This window comes from Pelobates fuscus, chromosome 4, assembly GCF_036172605.1.
Source record: "Pelobates fuscus isolate aPelFus1 chromosome 4, aPelFus1.pri, whole genome shotgun sequence".
Classification (NCBI taxonomy): Eukaryota; Metazoa; Chordata; class Amphibia; order Anura; family Pelobatidae; genus Pelobates; species Pelobates fuscus.
Window position 1 is genome coordinate 270267473 of NC_086320.1, and position 22975 is coordinate 270290447.

Genomic DNA, 22975 nt, shown 5'->3' on the forward strand with positions numbered 1-22975 from the left:
TGAGAAGTGATATAAGATGGAAATTGAGGGCAAGCAATTTGCAGAGAGGGTCAAATTACCAGTGTAGAACATTGGGGCAACTGACATGGAAAATATAAAGTGGTGACAGAAAGTGAGTTAAGAACTTAAAGGAAAAAAAGGAGAGTCAAGTGATATGGCAAAGGAGAGAGAAACAGAGTAATGGTGTGTGACAGGAAAAATAACCGACAATGGCAAAAATATACTTTTTCTTTTAAATACATTCTAGCTCTGAACATAGATATTCCTTCACACGGGCCTCTAAACAAGAGCAAGCCTCTGTTATGAATGCCCCAATAAATCTCCTCAGTTTGCCAAAGTGCTTTTGTGAAGAGTGTGTAATTTTTTTCCCCATAAAATAAAAGTGGCAATTTTGATGGGCATTAGTACTTTTGTAAATGACCCCTGCTACACCTACTTAGCTGTCAATAAGACAACCCGGAGGTGTTTCTTTCCGATAGTTTAGCTCTGTGGAAATAGCTTGTATTTCTCTGCAGCATGTTTCCGCAGTTTTTCAGTTCCTTAGCGGAGGGCTTATGGCCTCAATGGACTGTGTAAGCGGTGAGTTATGTGTTTGATATTTTACTACACGCTGTAAGTGAATGGGAGTTTTAGAATTCTGGACAATTGATGCTGGTTGAGTTGAGCCACTACGTCTAATGGTTTGGCCATTTAAAAAAAAATGTTTTCTAGGGGTGAAAGATTGGTTATTGATTTGTGTTCTTAAGTGTTAGTTAGAAGTTTTAGCACATAGCACTAAATAATCAAGATTTTTTTCTTACTTGTAGTCTGCATGCACCAATACTATCTAATTCAAAAGCAGTTCTTAAACTGGGGATGGGAATGATGAAGAGATTACGATAATTGAGTTGATTGATTAGTGGATCGATGGGTTGAGGTAAGGGACAGGGAAGATGGGATGGGGAAGTAGCTGGAGTGATGAATGGTTTATGAGAATATGAGTAATGTAGTTATGGGGCATGGATGAGTGAGGTAATGTGATGAGACTCATGAGGGAATTAAACTATATATAGGTAACTGATGGTTGATCGAGAGATCTGTGTGGATGGTGGTTGTGAGGGGATTAGGGGATGGAGGATGTGTTGGTTGGTTAAAGGTTTATGAGGATATAGGCATTAATAAGGATCGGGGAAATAGGGTAATGTAATTATCACTAACAGGGATGAGGTGATTAGGAGACGGTGGGAATGTATTTAATTGGGACTATTGGGCAGAAGTGACAAAGTAATTAAAGAACCTTATAATGGAGCTTAGCCCACGGAATAACTACATTTAGAGCCGACTCTGGCCTCGTGCATAGTAAGACTGAAGGTAAGCCAATACAGTTAGCTTGCCAGGGTCTTCACTGATCTCTAACCTTCTACTCACTTTCCTCCTGGAACCTGTGTTGTGTGAAATAAATATTTAGAGATTATACTATTTAAAGGAATCATCAGCAAAGTTTACATAGCCAAGTAGACAGGGAATGTCAATAATTCTCATTTAGCAGCATTTTATATTTATATATTAAACTCCAATCCAAATTGACATAACCTTAAGACTTTCACATTCTATGTGACTTTTGCCAGTTTGGAAAATGTAAATGTATTCATGTTAGATAAACATCTAGTCACACACAAAGTATTTTAAACATGTTAGAATGAGGTGAACAGTGCAATGTTTTTTGTTTTTATATTTTCATTTAAATATGTATATTTTTCCCTTTCTGGAAAACATGGTTTAATATACGCCTGTTCGTAGTTTTGTATTTCAACTCAAGTTCAGTTTATTGACCTGTGTGTCTTAACCAATCTGTTTATCATGTATGTTATTCCAGGCTATGCTTGATGCTCTGGCTGATATTCCAGCGTGGTACGGTGTGAAAAGTATGCAAGCTAACTGGATTGGGGAGTGCACAGGCTGCTTTTTCGATTGCATGTTAAAGGTAAAGTAATTGTGTATTTTTTTTCTTTTAGTACTGCACTTTTTGTGTTTGCTTTGCCAATGCGCCCAGATTAGACTTGACATTTTTAGAATCTTTTGCAGAACTCACACTACATAAAGGAGCGTTAAATATATAACCATTGTGTATTATAAACAATGGATATATCGCAGAACACAAGTGCATAGATTTCAACAGCTTTTTGAATGTGGATTTTTCTTTTGTTTATGTTGTTCAAATCAAAATTCCCACATTCAGTAGAGTTGACTTTAAGTCTAATATACAAATTATTTTGATTATTAAATTTTTTTTAATTGTAAAGCAATACAGCTAATGACTTTATTGTTCTTTATTAACCTCATTGTTACCTGTGATTGCATATATTACTTCAAAATAGTCATATTGGAAAATTGTCTTTTGACTTCTGTTACGAGTGGAACTGCTGCCTTGGGATGAAATACGTATTCTATAAACTGATGGGGTGCGGGAGACCCTAGTCCAGAATGAGAGGGTCCTAATTGTCTTTTCTTAATGAAGGAGAGGTCTGTTTTAAGCTGCAGAATAATTCCCTAATATACACAGTTGCGGTCAATTTGATGTAATATATACATATATGTATATATATATATATATATATATTTATTTTGTTTGTCTTTTTCTTATTGCATTATCTATATAATAAATTAAAAGCAGAAGGTTGGGAAGAAGGAGCGACTGGCAAGCTGTACACATGCTAATAACGACAAGTTTCCCTAAAAATATTTGCAGAAATTAGCCTAATTCAACTTCAGGTCTGCAGCTGACTTGATCACCAAACAGACACACAAAAAATCAAAGAAGGATTCAACAGGATAGTAAAGTGCTATTGGTGAACTTGGTTCTCATTGAACTAACAGAGTTATCTGAGGAGGAGGATGGGACTCTGGCACTTACCTCTCTGGGAAGGGACATGTGAGACTTCTATTTGGGGACCCTAAAACCTCATACAATGCTTTGTGACATTTGCCAACTATTTGCAATGGACGTTAAAGGTTTACTTCCAGCATCATAATCACTAGAGCCCTCACATACCTGTCCTTTGCTCTTTCCTAAAGGGCAGCACTCTATTCTCTCCTCCAGCTCTGCTTCACTCCCACCTCTTCAACCTACTTCTCCTGTAAGTTTTTGTAATTGTCTCATTTATTGTTAAATCTCCCCCTCTGATAATATTGTAAAGCGCTACGAAATATGCTGGTGCTATATAAATACCAGTAATAATAATAATACCACTACTGCCTGCTGCAGTGGTTATGATGCCAAGAGTACCCTGTCTCTGTTTCCTGGTAATGATGGGAATAATTGCAATGGTTTGCCCTCATCCCTGGGGGCTGACTGGTCCTACATTGCCGAGTGATGACTTCTGGCTTCTGTAGGGCTGCAGAAGTCGATCACACTGGCCATTCATTGGCTGAGAGCATATTCTGTACATATTCATATAGGAAGTCTTGTTCTGGGCTGATTAATGACACCCGGTTGACACTGCTGGAGCAAAGGGCAAACACTCCGTATGTGCAGTGTTTCAAAGTAAATGTTGCACATACAGACTTTAGACACCATGACCAGTTCAAATCACTGAAGTAATTATGGTACTTGAAAAAAAAAACAAAAACCTTTAAGACGATCACACATTGCATTAATGTATCTGAAGATGTACAGGATGTAAAAAATCATCACAAGCATACTCAAATGGATGATCTTCGACTACTAATTGATATATTCAGTGGTATCAATAGGAAATGCAGTGTTAAGTTTAAATGTTACTCCCACTGAAAAAGCTTGATTGGATTATTTGCGTAACCAAATTGTCGAGGACTTCTGTTTCAACCCCCCCAAGATGTCCTGGTGTGGTTTGTCTCTCACACTGACAAAGAGTACCATTATAGAAAAAGTCTGCAACAAATTTCCTTATCACTTCGAGACTTACGATCTTCAAGTCTACCAGCATTTGTGCTGATTGATGCTCAGATGGTGAAAGTAACTTCCAGACATCACCAAGCTTTTGCTGGATTCCAGTATCCCCTATTGATAGGGCTCACATTGCTTTCTCATAGCTACTAAGGATTGGCAACGGATCCAGATTTCCTCCTACAGCAAGGCTGACGTCCTTGGCCGGGCTTGGAATACCAGTTCCTTTGACAACTAAGGCAGCTCACAATTGGAATGTGAACGCTGTTGAGGTTTCTGTACCCCAAAAAGCACCAGATAGAGAATGGGTTCTTCATTTGACTTCACTTTTTTTCTTTACTTTTTTTTATTTTGCTTACATTTCACTACCTAATTGACGATTATGTTATTATGGTTACCTATTTGATTCCACTAAAAACAATTTGCACTCCACCTGAAGCCTTTGTTGTAAATTACACCTCTTGAGAGTTAAACAATTGACATTATACTAGTTCTAGTGGGTTTCTGCAGCTTGTTCATTATAGAAGTTCCAAGTGCTGGCATTTGTTCTTGAAGCTGAACACCTAATGTTACGAACCCTAAATTTTACCAAAGCAGAGCTATGATTTTCCCATGGCAGCTATATTGTTTTTCTTAAAGGAACACTATATTGTTTGGAATACAAAGCTGTATCCTTAACATGATAGTGCCCACCCTCCCTATGGAGGTAAAAATAAACCTTTAAACAGGCTCCTGCTCTGCCAATGCCAACACAATCCGGGAACAGTGCAAGCACATTAAGTTTTTTCCCCATAGCATGGCATTCAAACAATGCTTTCCTATGGGGATTTTCAGCACACTGGGTATCCTCATGCTAAGCGTGAGGACATCCAGCATTGTTTCATGTAGTCAAACCTTGTGTAATTGCAGGAAGAACCTTTTAGTGGTTAGTTCTTGTAGACAGCCACTAGAGGCAGTCTTAACACTGCACTGTAAACATTGCAGTTATCTAAAACTGTAATGTTTTACATTACATGGTAAAGGGAACTGGGACTCTGCACTCATACCATTTTAATGAGATGGAGTTGTCTGCGTGGCTATTGTATCCCTTTAAGAATATGTTGCTTTTATAAAAAAAATAAATATATATATATATATTTAGAAGCTCACTGGATGTTAAGAGTCAAAATTGGATCAGCGCTAAAAATGCCCCAAATATGAAGGTGTATAATAGATATAAATAGGCAGCACACCTATAAACAAGGGAGTACCCTCCAATCCCTTATAGATAGTTGAAATAGAACAGCAAAAAACAAAAGAAAGGGTGCGCCTTTAATACAGAAGATTATGTATAAATAATAAGCATAAAATAATTACAGATAAAGTCCAGAATAATAATAGTAAGGGAAGTTCCTGTAGGACAGCAGTGATTCGTCTTAGATGTAGGTTGTATTTTTCAGTGCGCCATATGGGAAGAAGAACAAAAAGAAAGGAAATCCAATGGTACAGTACGTAGGTATAAATGGATGTATAGGAATATGTACGTTTTACTCACAATTTCCAGAGCTAAAATCCAGATGATGGTAAAATCAAAGAAGTCAGGTTAAAAGATAAAATAATAGTAACTGAAAAAAAGGAAAAGTAGCAACTAAAATATTTAGGGCCAAAATTCCTTTATTATAACAATAGTTAAAATATTTAAAACAATCTCTAGACGTGTTTCGCCAACAATAGGCTTCTTCAAGTAGAGTATAGTAAAACAAATGTTTTTACTATACTCTACTTGAAGAAGCCTATTGTTGGCGAAACGCGTCTAGAGATTGTTTTAAATATTTTAACTATTGTTATAATAAAGGAATTTTGGCCCTAAATATTTTAGTTGCCACTTTTCCTTTTTTTCAGTTACTATTATTTTTCTTTTAACCTGACTTCTTTGATTTTACCATCTTAAGAAAACGCCAAAAGAATCCTTAGGTGGGGATTATACCACCTAAACGCTGTACACAGAGCAGTATAAGCCTGCTCAATATATTGTGAGTACATTTTATACCTTCTTTTAATTTATACTCCAGTTAAAGCAGAGAGCACTATATATTTTATCTTTTTATTTTCGTCTGGAACCACCGTTGGACCACTGAACTTTAAGCTGTCACTCCATATATCCTTGAGTGGGGATCATTGCACTTCACGCATTTCATACCAGAGCTGGATTTTAGCTCTGGAAATTGTGAGTAAAACTTACATATTCTTATACATCCTTTTTTTATATACGTACTGTACCATTGGATTTCCTTTCTTTTTGTTCTTCTTCCCATATGGCGCACTGAAAAATACAACCTACATCTAAGACGAATCACCTCTGTCCTACAGGAACTTCCCTTACTGTGGATTATTATTCTGGACTTTATTTGCAATTATTTTATGCTTATTATTTATACATAATCTTCTGTATTAAAGGCGCACCCTTTCTTTTGTTTTTTGCTGTTCTATTTCAACTCACTGGATGTTAGTTTACTTTTTATATAACAATATATGTTTGTGGTATATCTTACATACCTGTTACAAATTTCTAGAGCTTGCCTATTGCTCCTCTTTCATAAGATTTATACCTTTGTTAGATATGCAATTGTATGATGCTTTAGTATTGCCTGCAGCCATAATATGATGTACACTTAAGTTAAACTTTAATTTTAACAGTTGGATAAAGTGGAAACTGGAGAGAAGATTTTTGCATATGCTTTTAATCCAGAGACTATTTATGGGGCGTCGCATATAGAGATTTTGCCAAACCACAGACTCTTGCAAGGAAGCAGTAGTCTAAAAGAAGCCCTAAAGGAAGCATTCTCAGCTGGTAAAGGTGAGATAATCACACCTACACAGTAAGATCAAATAAATTGCATGTTCTGCCTTGTCGTTATATTTGTTTTCCTTTTTAAAACTATGTCTCTGATTTTATGAAAAATATAAACTAGTCTGACTCTGAGTAATATAAATATATATAAATAATATTCCAAAGCAAAATGTACTAATGCTTTTTAGTAGCACACCATGAGCAGATCTCTTGTCCTGTATCACGTTACATTTGTCGGACGGAACACAATCTTTGTGTCCCCCCCCATGCTTTAGTAATTTTCATGTACATGTTTAGCATTTCCCTCCTTATTACCCAAATCCAACTCAATTTGTAAGGTCACCTAATCATCCAAAGAGAAGAACGATACGTTTATTGGCTATGGATCTTCAATTGGTTCTAAATACTGCAGGCAGATTCTGGGTAAAAAGAAGGTTGCACAGAAAATCTATTATCTTTGCAATCTTAATAAAATGTTGAATTATTAATTTATTTTCATGCTAAATTTTTGATGATATTCAATTTCTTTTAGCAACTAAGCGTACAGCTTGGACTATAAAACTCTGTACACAAAAATGTAACAATAAGGATAATGAATCCATGAAAAATAGGCATCCTAGCATGAATGTATTACGGTATTAAAATAGTTAAGAGTCAGTGGCATCCACCTTTATTACCTTGCTCCGTTTGATAATTTAGTAAAAACCATATTAAATGACTAATCTGATAGAGAAACCCACGGCATGGCTTTATCACTGTGGGTAGAGATTCTCTCTAAAAGATCATTATGCACTTCGATTTCAGCACAGAAGGATAATTACCCCATAGACAAAAGAAAGTATAATGAAAGACTGGTATTTTAGACTGTGTGTTTCAGATGGAAATCCCATTCAGGTTTCAGGGCTACACATAAAGCTACACATAAGGCTGCTTGTGATGTCTGTATTTTATGGTGCCTAATTTGTTTCTACAGATTGTCTCACCCGAGTGTCAGCAGTGAATCTTTTCACAAGGCAGGAACTCCCTGTTGTCATATCACGGAAATCTGAATTTGAGGGCTATCTAGACACAAAGATTGGTGCGTAATTATTTCAGCAATTTCTGTATATGGTTTTATGTCACTAAATTGTTTCCTTTTTGTTGTAGTTGTGACAGAAATGAGAATTTAAATTGCTCCTAGAAAAAGGAAATGAGTGAATGGCGCTTACACAATTAAAAAACAGACAAAATAAACACAGTAATGGAGTGAGAAAGGTGTTCCCCAACACCCTAAAGTCAAATAGTAAAATAAAGGTACTTGAGGACAACAAGTGCCAAATACACACACCACTCCCTGTGTACCAATGGTACCAATAAACAATGGCCAAAAATAATTAAGAATACTTATACATGTGCAGATGTATGCAGATAATATTCCATGTAGTAGGTTCCTACAACAACACAAAAGAACAGTACATAGTATAGACTGTATACACAAATAAATGAGTATAAAAGTAATTGGATACACTCACAAATTCTAGAGCCGTGTCAGGCTCTGTATATAATGCCCAAAGGTGCCTCAAAAGGCTATGTGGAGGATCTTGAATGGTGTCCCCCAAGACTCAAGAAAAAGCAGCAATGATGATGTTAAAAATAAACAAATTTATTACAATAAAGGTTAAAAAGTAGACTGTGCAGGTCCCAAATGGTGACACACAAGCTCACAGCTATGCAGACACGTTTCAACTCAGTCCGAGTTTTCATCAGTGCATAAAAATCAACCAGCTGCTGTTCCTTTTGAATTCGCCGCTTCTATGGCTGCTGGTCACGTGGACGGAAGTTCGGCTGACTGGCGTCTGATGTCACTTCCGGTATTTTCGGCGCTAATTCCATCAGTTTGATTCAGTTCAGTAAGGTAAAGAAGAAAAAGTCAGAAATCAAAACATTCCTTTGCATTTTCACTTCAAACCTTCATTAGTCCATATAAAAGTATCCCATAATATATTGGGAAGACACAGATGTTGAATGTAGCAATACGAACATCTCTAAAAAGTTACCAAGCAGGAGTGAATTTGATTCTAGTAGGGTTATTCACTAAAGTGAGAAGGGAATTTAAATTGAAAAAGGTCAGAGCCGCTGAACTGAAAAAATTATCTGTGTCAGTTATGCTTTCAGTTTAGCTAGTTTGGCCTTAAATATGAAATTCACTTTGAATTCTTACTTTAGTAAATAACCATGCTAGTAAGAGATTGAGAGTAATTTATAGTTGATAGAATTGGGAATATCATGTTCTGATTAAATAACATGCATTCTTATTTCATACAACTCCACAAAGACTACAAATTATCTACAATGCCTTGCATTAGTATTCTCCACCCAATAGATGGGTTCCACTTTAGCATTCAACAAATAATAGGGAGTGTGGTCACTGCAGTGAGACACAACAAACTTGTGGAGTTTCTCTGGACTGATTAGAATAAAACTGAACTTATTGGCCTTAGCCCAATATGCTTTAGTACTAAAGATGACTTAGTACCCTGCAAACGTTACCCCCCACAGAGAAACATAGTTGATAAACCTATGAACCGGAACGTATTAGCATGGTCTAATGACTAGTCAAAACCTTGATCTCAATCCAGTTGTGAATCTGTAGCAAAATGTGAAAGTTGATGTTCACAAACAGACTCCATTCATTCAGACAGAAGCTTAGTAATTTTCTCAAGATTGGTGGTTAGAAAGATTGAGGATCCAGATGTGCAAAGTAAATTACCTTTTGGGAGAGGAATACTTCAAAGGTTATAACACACAAATGTAATTATTTTTTTCTTTAATTAACTTTTGTGCCCTTATGTATCTATATATTTTGCACCTTCAAAGTGATGTGTAAATCAAATGTAATAAAATTAGGGATAAATCGATTATCGGTTCTGACAATTACTAGAGCATTTTATCGGTAATCTATATCGGTCCTGTATTTTGCTGATATTACTGATAACTTATTTACCTCTCCCAATCACCACACGCTGTCTTCAGCATCCAGAAACTTTAACCGCCAGCGATGTCACCACTTTCTGTGAGCATCACATGCAGAGCTCAGCAGAAGGACAGTGAATAATCAACTGTAATGTACTGAACTGACTGACAGAGTGATAGGAGTGTGATTGCTATGAGCATTCACACTCCTATCCGTAACAGCACTTTACATGCTGGAATCTTACAGATCCCAACACGTACTCGCTGCCTGAGAGTGCTAGGAGTGTGATTGCTGTCAGCGTGTTCAGTTAATGCCATATTTGTGTAGAAATTCTTTTACTTTTTCAAAACTTAAATGTACAGAATATCGGCACCAGTTTTGCCAATCAATCTAAAAGGCAACCGATAAAATTATACTGGTCGATCCCTAGATCGAGCAGTCCAGGATGTAACACAACAAAATTTAGATGTACCCAAATAGACAATACCTATGCAAGGCACTGTAGAGAGATTCTAAGTGTGTGTGTGTATATTATAAGATATGCCATACAGAAACAAATTTGTCTTGATGTTTTACTATTATTTTTCGCATTAAAGATAGCCTGCTTTCCAAGCAGTATCGGTGTATAGATTATGCAAAAGCTGTGTTGCCAGTGCTTTTTGGTACACCTTACACCATTACATCGTACACCACAACCGTTTGCATACAATTGGTAGTTTCGGTTGATTTGGCAAAAACAATTTACTGAGGTAGCAAACAAGGGACTAGAGTGTAGAATGAAAGAATGAGTTCAACTACACACATTCTGACTTTTTGTTTCCTAACTAAGATCAGGTATGACTAATTTCTTCATCCTATATGTGGCTTGCTGGTAAATGTTAATCCTTTAAAGGGATACAAAATGGAGCATCTCAAAGCCAAAGTACTTTCTTCACTTACGTATCACCTCATACCATGGCTTTCCAGCAGTGATTTCTGGGAATGCCAACCATATTTTACAGTTTGATTACTTCCATAAAGATAGCAAAATAACTACCACCTGCTTAACTCAATTCACTTAACATTGATTTTTGTTTTTTACTTATGTGCTCAAGAATATTGAAGATCCAGTTTTATACATAGACATTCTTGCTAAACTGTACAGTATTTATTGTTGTTAGCATTCATTTTGCTGTCAATATAGAACAAAAAAGAAGCTCCTCATCCTGAGACTTTACAGTTTACTAACCAGCGTCTGCACAGTAAATCCCTTGAAGACAGCTTGCATTGCTAACACAAAGCCTACACATAAAAACATTTTGCCATAACTGAAACCTCAGATTTATCAGGGTCTGTTTTAGAAAAATAACAAATACATCTGCTGTGATAACATGTAAGATTTCCCTTGAAAAATAAAAGACCTAACCCGCATCCCGCAATGTATTAGGATTATCCTGACCGTTTTCATTATTACACTATAAATATTTGGAATCCTCTATGACTGTAAACATTTAGAAGGGCTGTCAGTTTATTCGTTAACTCTGATTGAAACTGACTCGACTACATGAAAGTGTTGTGTAGTCTTCACTATTGATCTAAATACCTTCCAAGTAGCCTCTGGCACAGTCTGCTCAATCTCTTGTGTGCTTGTATGCAGAGTATTTATATAGTTTTACACCTAGACTTTAAACAGACAACATAGGCACACATGCCACTTCATTCAATGAAGCAATTTGGGTGCAGTGCCACTGTCTGGACATCCTCATGCGCATTGGGACCCAAAATTGCTGTGACGTCGCAGGACGAGGAGACCTAGTTAACCTGGATTTAAGGTAAGTAAAAAAGGATTTTTCACCCTATACACGTTGGACGTTGGGTGTGGGGGACCTTATAAGTTAAGGAAAGGGGCACTTTAGCCTTAGTAATACAGGTTTGTATCCCTAACACTATAACATAATTCAGGTTAAATGTTCTTATAATACTTTAAAGGGACTCTCCAGGCAGAGGACTTTACTCACCTGGTTCCAGCGCCGGGAGCCTCGTGAAGCCGCGCCCCCTATTTCGTCAAAATGACGAAATAGGCGGGCGCGAGCAGGGGCAATCAGACGCTTCCATTTGGAAGCGTCATTGCTCCCTTGTGCGCATGCGCGGCTTTGCCGCACATGCGCACATACTTCAGAGGGCGGCATTCATGCCGCCCTCTGAAGTCCTGAGCGCACTACCGCGCATGCGCGCGGTGTGCGCGGCTGCGAGCTGAGCTGACTGACAGCTCAGCTCGCGGTCTTTGCCCGCCCCCCTCCTCTGCTGACAGGCTGGAGAGAGAAGGCGCGCACACAGTGCCTTCTCTCTCCTGCACACGTCAGACGTATTTTAATACGTCTGACGTGTACAGGGCCTTTTTAGGGCCCTGCATGATAGGAAGGCCCTCTGGTGGCCGTCTGAGTGACGGCCACTGGAGGTATTCCTATTAATCAATGTAAACACTGTATTTTCTCTGAAAATACAGTGTTTACATCAGATTGCCTGCAGGGAGCTATAGATCATACCTGAACAACTACATTAAGCTGTAGTTATTCAGGTGACTATAGTGTCCCTTTAAAAACATTTTACCTGAACCATGATCCCCCTCCATAGTTTTTCAATCTGAGTCAATTAAACAGCTGGGTTTGTTTTAACTTAAAACCTAAATTGTTAGCACGATTCATTAGGTTTAGAACTTTTAACTTTGTCTTGTTCCTTTTCTCTAATTAATGGCATATAGTTCATCCATTTGTGACAGTCTTAGAACCTCTGGAGTTGGCAAGTGACAAAAAAGTCCAGATTGAAATGACAAGGATGTACAAACTTTTTTTCTTCCAAAAAGTAGTTTATTTCATTTGTGATACATAACAACCTCTACTTTTCATGGCCAGGTATCCCCAGCACTAGTTCGGAAGATGCAACTTTAGCTGATAAACTGGGACTGTCCTATATCAGAGTTATTGAAGCAATCAACGAAACAGAGAAAATTGTAAACTCGGGAGAGGTCAGTTCAACAACTTTTCTGTATTACGGTCACAAATATGGGTTTAGTTGAAAGGATTAATAAATATCAACCCATAAATTATTAGACTTTTATTTTGTTTGCAATGTATTAATATGTTTATAAAATTCTAGAACTGAATGACATAAAGGTACATTTTCTACCAACTTCATGGCAATTTCAATTTAACCTATCAAAATTTACAAGGCAGTAAATATAGAATTTAGCAAAGGGATGCATTATATACTTATTGGTTTTAGGAACTGGTCAGCATCAGAACATCCTGTACCTGCAGGGTTCTCCTGCTCCACCCTGTCACTCAAACTTCTACTTACATTTCTGTGCCACCCCAGTGGGATGGAAGATAGATTTTACTGATTTAAAGATATTTACTACAAATCCCACTGACATCCATTTACTATGTATCCAGTGACTCATTAATATAATATTATATAATTAATATAATGAGTCACTGGATACATAGTAAATGTTTAACCTGTTGTTAAGTTGTTTCTATTTCCTCACACACCATTCACTACTTACCGTATATACTCGAGTATAAGACGAGTTTTTCAACACATTTTTTGTGCTGAAAAACCCCCACTCGTCTTATACTCGAGTCAATTGTCTGTATTATGGCAATTTACATTGCCATAATACAGACAAGGACCAGGGGCTGGCAGGAAGCTGTAACTTACCTTTCCTGCAGCTCCCAGGTCAGCTCCCTCTGCAAGTCTCGCGAGAGCCGTGGGGTCAGAGCGTTGCCACGGGTTACCATGGCAACGCTCCGCGCGGCCGTGAGACTTGCAGAGGGAGCTGACCTGGGAGCTGCACGGACCAGAGGAGAGAGAAGGGAGCTGACAGGAGCTGCTGTGAAGGTAAGTAAGAGCTCTCTGCCAGCCCCCCTCCTACAGCGCATCCACTGGACCACCAGGGAGTGAGAGCCCCCCTCCCTGACCAGCTAACAAGCAGGGAGGGGGGACGAAAAAAAACAAAAAATCCAAAAATTATAATAAAAAAAATGTAATAATAATATAAGAAAAAATAATAATATTAAAATAATAATTAAATAATAATAAAAAAATGCCCACCCCCCACCAATGCTCTGGATCACACACACACACACACACACACACACACACACACACAAACACACACACTGCACTCATACACACACACACACACTGCACTTATACACACACATACACTGCACTCATACACACACACTGCACTCATACACACACACTGCACTCATACACACACATTGCACTCATACACACACACACACACTGCACTCATACACACACACTGCACTCATGCACACACTATAAAATGTAAATAGAATAGGGTGGCGCAAAAGTATGGAGAAAAAGATAATTAAACAAACAAATGCAGCAACCTACAGGGGAATCTGATATAATTCACCAAATAAAAGATAAACAATAAAAAATAGGTGCGCAAAATAAATATATAGGATAGCTAAATTGTACAATACAATGTGCCAAGCATGCAAAAGTGTCATGCAAATATGTGCATAAATGCAGATATATAAATATATTGGAAAAACACCACATATATGTTAACTGTGCAGGTTAATATACACAAATATAAAGAAAATATATACTTGCACAGGTCTGCTCAGGTTGTCCAATCTAAAACATAAAAAGATACAGACCTAGTGCAATATTTTTGAGGTGAATAAAATTTGAAATGAAGAAAATTCCACACTCACAATTGTGGAGTGGTTGAAGTACCACTCCAAACTATCAGACTTCAGGAGGATCAGCCCCTTGTGATCGTGGGATCCAGTAGATGGACAGCTGAAAGCACTCACTTGATGACCGGTTAGGTGTAAAAGCAAAATTCCATTTATTCAGACATCAAAAAGAATGATTAAAATTGAAATTAAAATTAAAAGTATGCTCCTGCCGCTGGTAAGAGTCCAATAAGTCCAGAACTACGTTGGGAATGAAACAAAGTAGTGGTTCTCTCCTCTTCTTGTTACTGGCTTGTCATCGGCTCTCCCATCCAGCGCAGTTACTTCCGACCATTGGCATCCACCTTCTTAAAGAAGGTCTTGGTTTTTAATGTGTCACCCGCTGCATAGATATTCAAGTCCAAAAAATCAATGGTTGAGGGGCTGATGTTGTGAGTGAGTTTAATTCCCCAATCAAGTCTGCAATACTAGCCTTTCTAAGAATATCACTGCTCTCTTTCCATGTGTATTTTTATATGTATATATCTGTATTTTGTTACAATTGTGGCTAAGTGGATGGATACATTATGAATACGTGTTTAATATAACCTGGAATTGAGTTGCGATTTATAGATTGATTAGTACCACATAATGAATCTGATTAGCGCCGTCTGCAAATAGCTTAGGACCGCTAATTATATGGATGCTATTTAAGAGACGCTGAGAGCTGTTCGTATTTACGCTTGAGAAAGCCCAAAGAGGCGGGGCGAAGTCGGAAGTAACTGCGCTGGATGGGAGAGCCGATGACAAGCCAGTAACAAGAAGAGGAGAGAACCACTACTTTGTTTCATTCCCAACGTAGTTCTGGACTTATTGGACTCTTACCAGCGGCAGGAGCATACTTTTAATTTTAATTTCAATTTTAATCATTCTTTTTGATGTCTGAATAAATGGAATTTTGCTTTTACACCTAACCGGTCATCAAGTGAGTGCTTTCAGCTGTCCATCTACTGGATCCCACGATCACAAGGGGCTGATCCTCCTGAAGTCTGATAGTTTGGAGTGGTACTTCAACCACTCCACAATTGTGAGTGTGGAATTTTCTTCATTTCAAATTTTATTCACCTCAAAAATATTGCACTAGGTCTGTATCTTTTTATGTTTTAGATTGGACAACCTGAGCAGACCTGTGCAAGTATATATTTTCTTTATATTTGTGTATATTAACCTGCACAGTTAACATATATGTGGTGTTTTTCCAATATATGTATATATATATATATATATATATATATATATATCTATCTGCATTTATGCACATATTTGCATGACACTTTTGCATGCTTGGCACATTGTATTGTACAATTTAGCTATCCTATATATTTACTCATACACACACACTGCATTCATACACACACTGCATTCATACACACACTGCATTCATACACACACACTGCATTCATTATATACACACACTGTAAATAAATATTCAATTAATATAATTTTTTTTAAGATCTAATTTTATTTAGAAATTTACCAGTAGCTGCTGCATTTCCCACCCTAGTCTTATACTCGAGTCAATAAGTTTTCCCAGTTTTTTGGGGTAAAATTATGGGCCTTGGCTTATATTCGGGTCAGCTTATACTCGAGTATATACGGTAGTTTTTTCCCCATTGGCTATTTGTTCCTTCTAAATACCATCTCTATGGATCTCTTTCTTTCTAATTTAGACACGACAGACATATCTTGTTCGATATCAAATGTATTTCTATAAATATAGATATATAGCCAGAGCATATTTGTTTTTTTAAAAGTCATGAAGTGTTTAATGCAGAAAGAAATACTGTGTATCAGAAACTGACACTCACTGCACAGTCCGAAATATGTACAGAACAAACATAGTCTGTCTCAGAAACACTGTTTGAATCTCAATCCAAATTCATTGACGATGTCTCAGAAGGCAAAAAGTCAAACACAGTCACAGTTGCTCTTTCAACTAAATCTAGTCAAAGTATTTAGAAAATGTCCCACCTTACTATTTTATAGTCACTCTCCCGCCTACCTAAAGCTTGGCTTGATTTGTCAGTCCTGTATTACAAAATCAACATTTAGTGGCTGTCCTTTAACGTTAGTTATGATTACATTGTGTCACTGGAAAGGGGACACTTGAAACATGAATGCACGGGCCCCCTGTGTATGATTGAGAATGGAAGAGCTCATTACCAAAGGAAAAAATCATCCATAGATATGAAAAAGTATTATGCAAACAATCACATTGTTTGTTTTCTTAATTTTTAAACTTTGCTTGTAAAAAACAAATATCTGATTCTATTATGGAACTTTCTAGTTCACAGGTTTGACTAGACAAGAAGCATTTCTTGCCATTACCCAGGAAGCACAAAAAAAAGGAGTTGGCGGACACCTAACTAGTGACAAATTAAGGGACTGGCTGATATCGAGGCAGCGTTATTGGGGCACTCCAATCCCCATCATACATTGTTCATCCTGTGGAACTGTGCCTGTGCCTTATGATGACTTACCTGTGGTCTTGCCTACTTTGTCTGCTTTCACAGGGAAAGGAACTTCAGCTTTAGCTAGTGTCTCAGAGTGGATAAACTGCAAATGTCCCAGGTAAACATTGTTCTTTTCAAGAATAGTATAGAACTTGAAACACTAGACATTTATGTTTGTTAAGGAACTTCAGAGGACCCCCAAGTTGCATGAGCAGATTGGACCCTGGTTGTGTAGTCATCAGAACAGCTAAAGCTTAATGTAGTTATTCTGGTGTCTATAGCCTGTTCCTGCAGGTTTTTTAATTTAAGCACTGCCTTTTCAGAGAAAACTAACTTTTACTTTTCTAACAGGGGGGCAAAGGACCTAAACAATGTTATTAGAACTATAGTTTGTTTTCCTGACACTATAGTGTTCCTTTAAAGTAAGTAAGCCAGCCCTGTAGTTTATTTACACTTTTCCAGGCAATTAGTTCAGAATCCAAAACCTGAAAGGTAACCTTTGGCGCCCCAGGTGTTGTGGACTACATTTCTCATAATGCTCTTGCATTCATAATGCTTGCATAGCATCAGGGGAGACGTAGTCCCCAATTTCTGGAGTTTCAAAAGTTGTCTACCCCTACAATATACCATACCATAACATACCTGTACATCAAATATATTGACGGGACATTAGCATATTATTAGCATAATATTTATTTCTAAATTATCTGTCATCTTTTCTAAGGGTGGTTATGGTTTTACTACTAAAGCATATCAGGAAAAACTTTAAATCTTAATATGTGTACCTTGCAAAGACAGAGACAAAATAAATTAATAATGATTACAGTAACTTAATATATCACATGTAGGAAATGGAAATTAAATACTTCTCAATTATACAATTTTTTTTTTTAAATAATTCTTTATTTTTGTAGTGCATGAAAAGATGTAGAGGCAGGTCTACGGTAAATTGAGAGGAAATAAGCATTTGTTGCGAGAGATAGTAGTAATACAGTATGTCAGAAGGTACATTGCACAGGGTTTTTTTATATACTAAAGACGAGCTATTAAACCATGTACTTGCAATTGAACATGTATATTTTATTATAAGGCTAGTTATGGCTCATAAGGTAGCTGAACATTATACTACGGACTTATTAACATCCCGCACCCCTGTGCAGCGTGTATGGATGTAGGTGGACTGGTAGGGTAAGGGGCTTTGGTTTCAGGTAGCATGTTGTCATAATGATTTGCCATACTGGCAAGGTTTTGCTAAGAGTCCCTCAGAATGGGTCAATGGTGGGCGCCCTTATCATCCGCCTTAGTTGCCAGGGCTGGATGTGTGGGGGTTATTCAGTTTACTGTGTAGCATACTATTTCCGACCCCTAACCATAAGGGAGTCGTGGGGGGTATGGGTTATTAAGCCAAGCCATTTGGCTTGGGTTAGATCTGCTTTCTTGGGATGTGAGGCCTACTCACAGGGTCCCTGGACTTTACAGGTTTAGTTTTAAACATCTTAAAGAGAACAACTTAAAAGAACATAATAGGCAGAAACAGAAACAAAAGATGCATGACGATTCTGTCACAGTTAAGGTAACTGCCTCCTTCCTTATTTCTATTCGTGGATAAATGGAACAGTCCTGTCAGGATCCCATGTGTGTGGTGATGGTGTTACAGGGGTTGGAGCCCTCTGTGTTAGGCCCAGCGACTGGAGCAAGGATGGAGGTGAGTTTAAGAACGGTATTGTCCCGTTTAACCGCTAGGGTTCGAGGTAGGAGCCATCTGTAATCCACTTTCACTTTGCAGAGGTGTGTGGTGATCTGCGTCAGCGATTTTCTTCACCGAAGTGCGGGTGATGTCTTGGAAGAAGGTAAGCCGGGAGGTTTCGAATGTATATGGGGTCTTGTCCCTCACTGCTGTTAGGATGCACTGTTTGTCGATTAGAGAGTGGCATCTCACAATGAGATCCCTTGGGGCTGTTGGCGGGGCCTGCTTGGCTTTATTAATTCCAATCATCATATTCAAGCTTTTTGGCTTGTGTGTGTGGCAGGAGCTCAGCAGTGAGTCTTCTCAAGTAGTGTGGCATTTCAGTTGGACCGATATTATCCGGAATTCCCTTGATTTGAATGTTTTTCTGTCTACTGCGGTCCTCTATGGTATCCAGATACTAAGAAAAGAATAAAAAATCCTAGTGTGTAACCCAACTAGTTTCCCAACACACGCTAAAACACCTGTGTGGTAACCTCTCTGCCCACACTAACACAATTTATACATACAGATACGGTAGGCGGAGTGTGATTGGGTCTTGGGTAGACAATGTTGAATGATGTAAAGATAGGTAATAAGGTACACTGTAAAAACAAAAGATGTAACAAAAACCTAGTGCAAACAGCGTAAGTTACATTTAAATGGTAAACTTGGCATCTTTAGTCTTGTACTCAGAAGGAAAGAGCCAGTAATGTTAGGCTCAATATGAATGCCTGTGGAAATATCAAAAGGGATCCCACTCCCTTCCGTTCACCTGCCGCTGATTCGTTCTCTGGGTCTTTTGATAAATTCACTTAAGCGGTAGTAGAGTTATAAAATATTATTTTAATGGTAATATAATAAAATAAGAATAATACTTATAAAGTCCACATTTGGGACTTGGATACTCTAAGTACTGGTATCCAGTTTAATTTGGAATGCTGTGTTAGCAGACTGCAGACTTGTGTCCCCCATGCTGCTCAACTCTTGTTGTATGTCTATTATGTCCTCTTCCGAGGCCTGATCTCTTATGGTCACTGCCTGTATCTCCGTCCGAGACAGGTTTATATCAGTATCGAACATGTGTTTCATCCCTTGCATTAATTGCCAGATGTCGCATTTAGTGGTTGGGGCCAGGTCATCAACCTCTGCCTGTGGTGATTGTGGTGTGTGGGGCTTGTTTCTCTGGGCTCATCTCCTAACTGTTTGTTCCAGTGTCTGGGTCATGTCCAGTTGCCATTTTGTGGCCCGTGAGGTCATTGCAGTAGGGTCCCAATATCTTAGGTGTCCTTGGGAGCTCCCGTTTGCGTTTTTTGGGATCTTCTCCCCATGGTGCTGTTGGCAGGTAGCTGCCGCTCGGTTGCAGGTGGGGTCCGGTAAGCAAAATCTTGGAGCCACTCCAAAGCCAGCTTTGGGGCGTCTGCCGGTAGGAGGGCGAGGTAGGCATGACTTTTGCAGCAAGTTTTTCTGCCCTTTTGCAGGTTTACTGAGGACTATGATCCATTTCATCTGAAGGTCACTTCAAGCATTATAGGGACACTATAGTCACCTGAACAACTTCAGCTTATGAGGTTGTTCAGGTGAGAACCATAGCTCCCTGCAGCCTTTCTCATGTTAACACTGTATTTTCAGTGTTTACATTGAAAGCTAGGAACACCTCCAGTTGCAGTCACTTAGAGTGAACCAGAGGGACATCTGAGTTGATGGAGGCATAATATGCCTCCATCCACTCAGATCTGCTGTGCATGAGCATCCTGTGATTCAGTATCTCCTCCCACTGCATGCAGACACTGAACTTTCCTCATAGAGATTCATTGATTCAATTCATCTCTATGAGGAGATGCTGATTGGCCAGGGCTGTGTTTGAATCATGCTGGCTCTGCCACTGATCTGCCTCCTTGTCAGTCTCAGCCAATCCCATGGAGAAGCACTGTGATTGGATCAGGCTATCACATGTCGGCAGACTGCTTGTTTTTCATGAGTCTAACAGCATGCAGATTTACAGCTTCTGGCTGGAATACAGTAAGATTTTTACTATATTTATGGAGGCATGAGGGGCCTGGGGGGGGCGCTAGATGGTCGTGTTCACACTATAGGGTCAGGAATACATCTAGTTGCACTGGTGACTATAATGTCCCTTTAAATGACACGTCTAGTCATTTGTTCTAGGACTTTGGATCATATTGCCACCTCAGTACTTTTGATTTTATCCAAATTATGTCTTTCCATTAATATCCCATCCAAAACCCCACCATTATATAAAACTATATCCTATGAATATATTATAGCCATTAATAACGAGACATTGAAAAGCTATAAGACAGTATTGGATGTATGGGAAAATTAGCCTAACTATTCACATGCATTAACTGTGCACCCACCTTTTCTCGTTCTGCCCCTTATCCATCTGTTCTTGTTTGCATAACATGAATTAAATAATTCAGAAATGTTAAAAAAAACTGGGTTTCTGCGAATTTAACCATACAGCAGGTTATTTTCAGGGTCTCTCATCTCTCACTTCCTTTAGAAGCTAGCCGGCATGGGTTTAATATTCATGAGTGTATGCATGTGTGTATATATGTAAGTAATTAAATATATATGTGTATATATATATATATATATATATATATAATTTAGCAAAATCCAGATAACTTTGTGCATACATATTAATTTATGTTAATTATTGTACCATGAGCTTTAATGTACGTCAAAGTTTTCTCGATGCCTGGAGCATTCTTTTAAGCAAAAAGTCTTTAAATAATTAGATTTTTTTCCCCTCAGTAGTTTTAAATAAATAGAATTTGTGTTTATGAGGTTTTATTTCTGCTGCTATAGTAACAGAAGTTTCTAACTTATTGCTGTACTCGCCTTGTGTCAGTTTGCTACAGGCTAGAATGTATTAAGTGTATATGTGTGCATATATGGAAAAAAATAAGAATATAATAAAATATATATATATATATTTGTAAAAAGAGTGAAAGAGCATGATAATGAATTGTAAAACATTAAAACATATATGATTAATTATTTCTGTACAGGGCAAAACGATCTGTAATAGTGATCATAATTTCAATGCATTTAAATGTTTTCTTTTAATACATTTGGCTGAATAGCTTTAACCTTGCCTGTATATGAAAATGTAGGGGACTAAAAACAAGTAAAATAACATATGGTTTTATTCTGGTCAACACTATGATCTGATATTAAGTTTATTTTCAATATAGTTTTACAGGAGAAATTGTCTTAAAGTTTATATATGACTATTTGTTGTTTCAATCCTTTTTGAATAAAAAATTGCACATACTTGCTTTATATTTAGGTCATGACAGATCACACTTGAAGCAGTTTACTACTGTCCTTAATGTGCCGTGTTATATCATATATCTCATACATCTCACTTGTTAATTCCCTAGAGTAGCATCAAAGTGGAGTGAGATTTTCTTAGATTATAAATAATAAAACTTAACATATTGATAGCCCTGGGTCACTCAGTTCGGTTTTCTTATTTGGACAATTGTACTTTATTCGCATCCCTGGAGGCTGAAAGAATAGGAAACTACTTGGAGCCAACAAAACTTAATACATTTAATATATTAAAGAAATTCAGATGTCATTGTGTTATAATGTCATACTTTAATCATATATAGATTAGAGTTGCAGCAAATGTGAGGAGCAACATTTTATCAATCTTGAATCCCTGTTTGAAAAATAATACTTTTGTCTCTCTGGACCATGTGTGAGGGAAACAAGTGATTTCTCCATCCAAGATGTAAGAAAAAGCATATGAAATTGATTTGGCCTGCATCCTGAAGAAAAAAACAAAACAAAAAAAACTGATTATTTCTAATTTTACAATTGTTAAGATTTACTGGTACATTTAGCAATTGATGTTGTGCTGGATATATATATATAATTGGACTATTTTGCAAGCGTGAGTGCAGGGGATTAATTTATTTCTCTCTCTCGATATATGTCAAGGATTTATGTCAGGATTTATGTCAAAAATGAACATCAGTCTTTATTGATGTTGGAATAAAGACTGATGTTCATTTTTTACATAAATCCTGGGAGTGCTGATTTTTTTCTGGCTATATCTATTTAGTGCAATCGAGCATCGGGTCTGCAACTGAGTAAGTTGGAGTGCAAGGTTTCTTTTTCTTTTATATATATATATATATATATATATATATATATCGAGAGAGAGAGAAATGAATTAATCCCCTGCACTCACGCTTGCAAAATAGTCCAATGCCGGGCGCAACGCCAGAGCTCCAAAAAATATAAAATCCAACAAGTAAGGCTGCTCTCCGGACTTTAAAATGAAAATTTATTAGATAATGTTAAAAATAACG

The 22975-nt window shown here is 37.6% G+C and overlaps 1 protein-coding gene across 1 annotated transcript in view; it reads left to right on the plus strand.

Moving 5' to 3' along the window:
- LARS2 (leucyl-tRNA synthetase 2, mitochondrial) overlaps positions 1 to 22975 on the plus strand; it is a 270655-nt gene that overhangs the window by 146979 nt on the left and 100701 nt on the right. The window contains exons 8-12 of the mRNA XM_063452103.1: positions 1856 to 1963; positions 6581 to 6740; positions 7708 to 7812; positions 12579 to 12691; positions 16732 to 17015. Coding sequence (XP_063308173.1) covers positions 1856 to 1963; positions 6581 to 6740; positions 7708 to 7812; positions 12579 to 12691; positions 16732 to 17015 — 770 coding nt within the window. The remainder of the gene's footprint in view (positions 1 to 1855; positions 1964 to 6580; positions 6741 to 7707; positions 7813 to 12578; positions 12692 to 16731; positions 17016 to 22975) is intronic.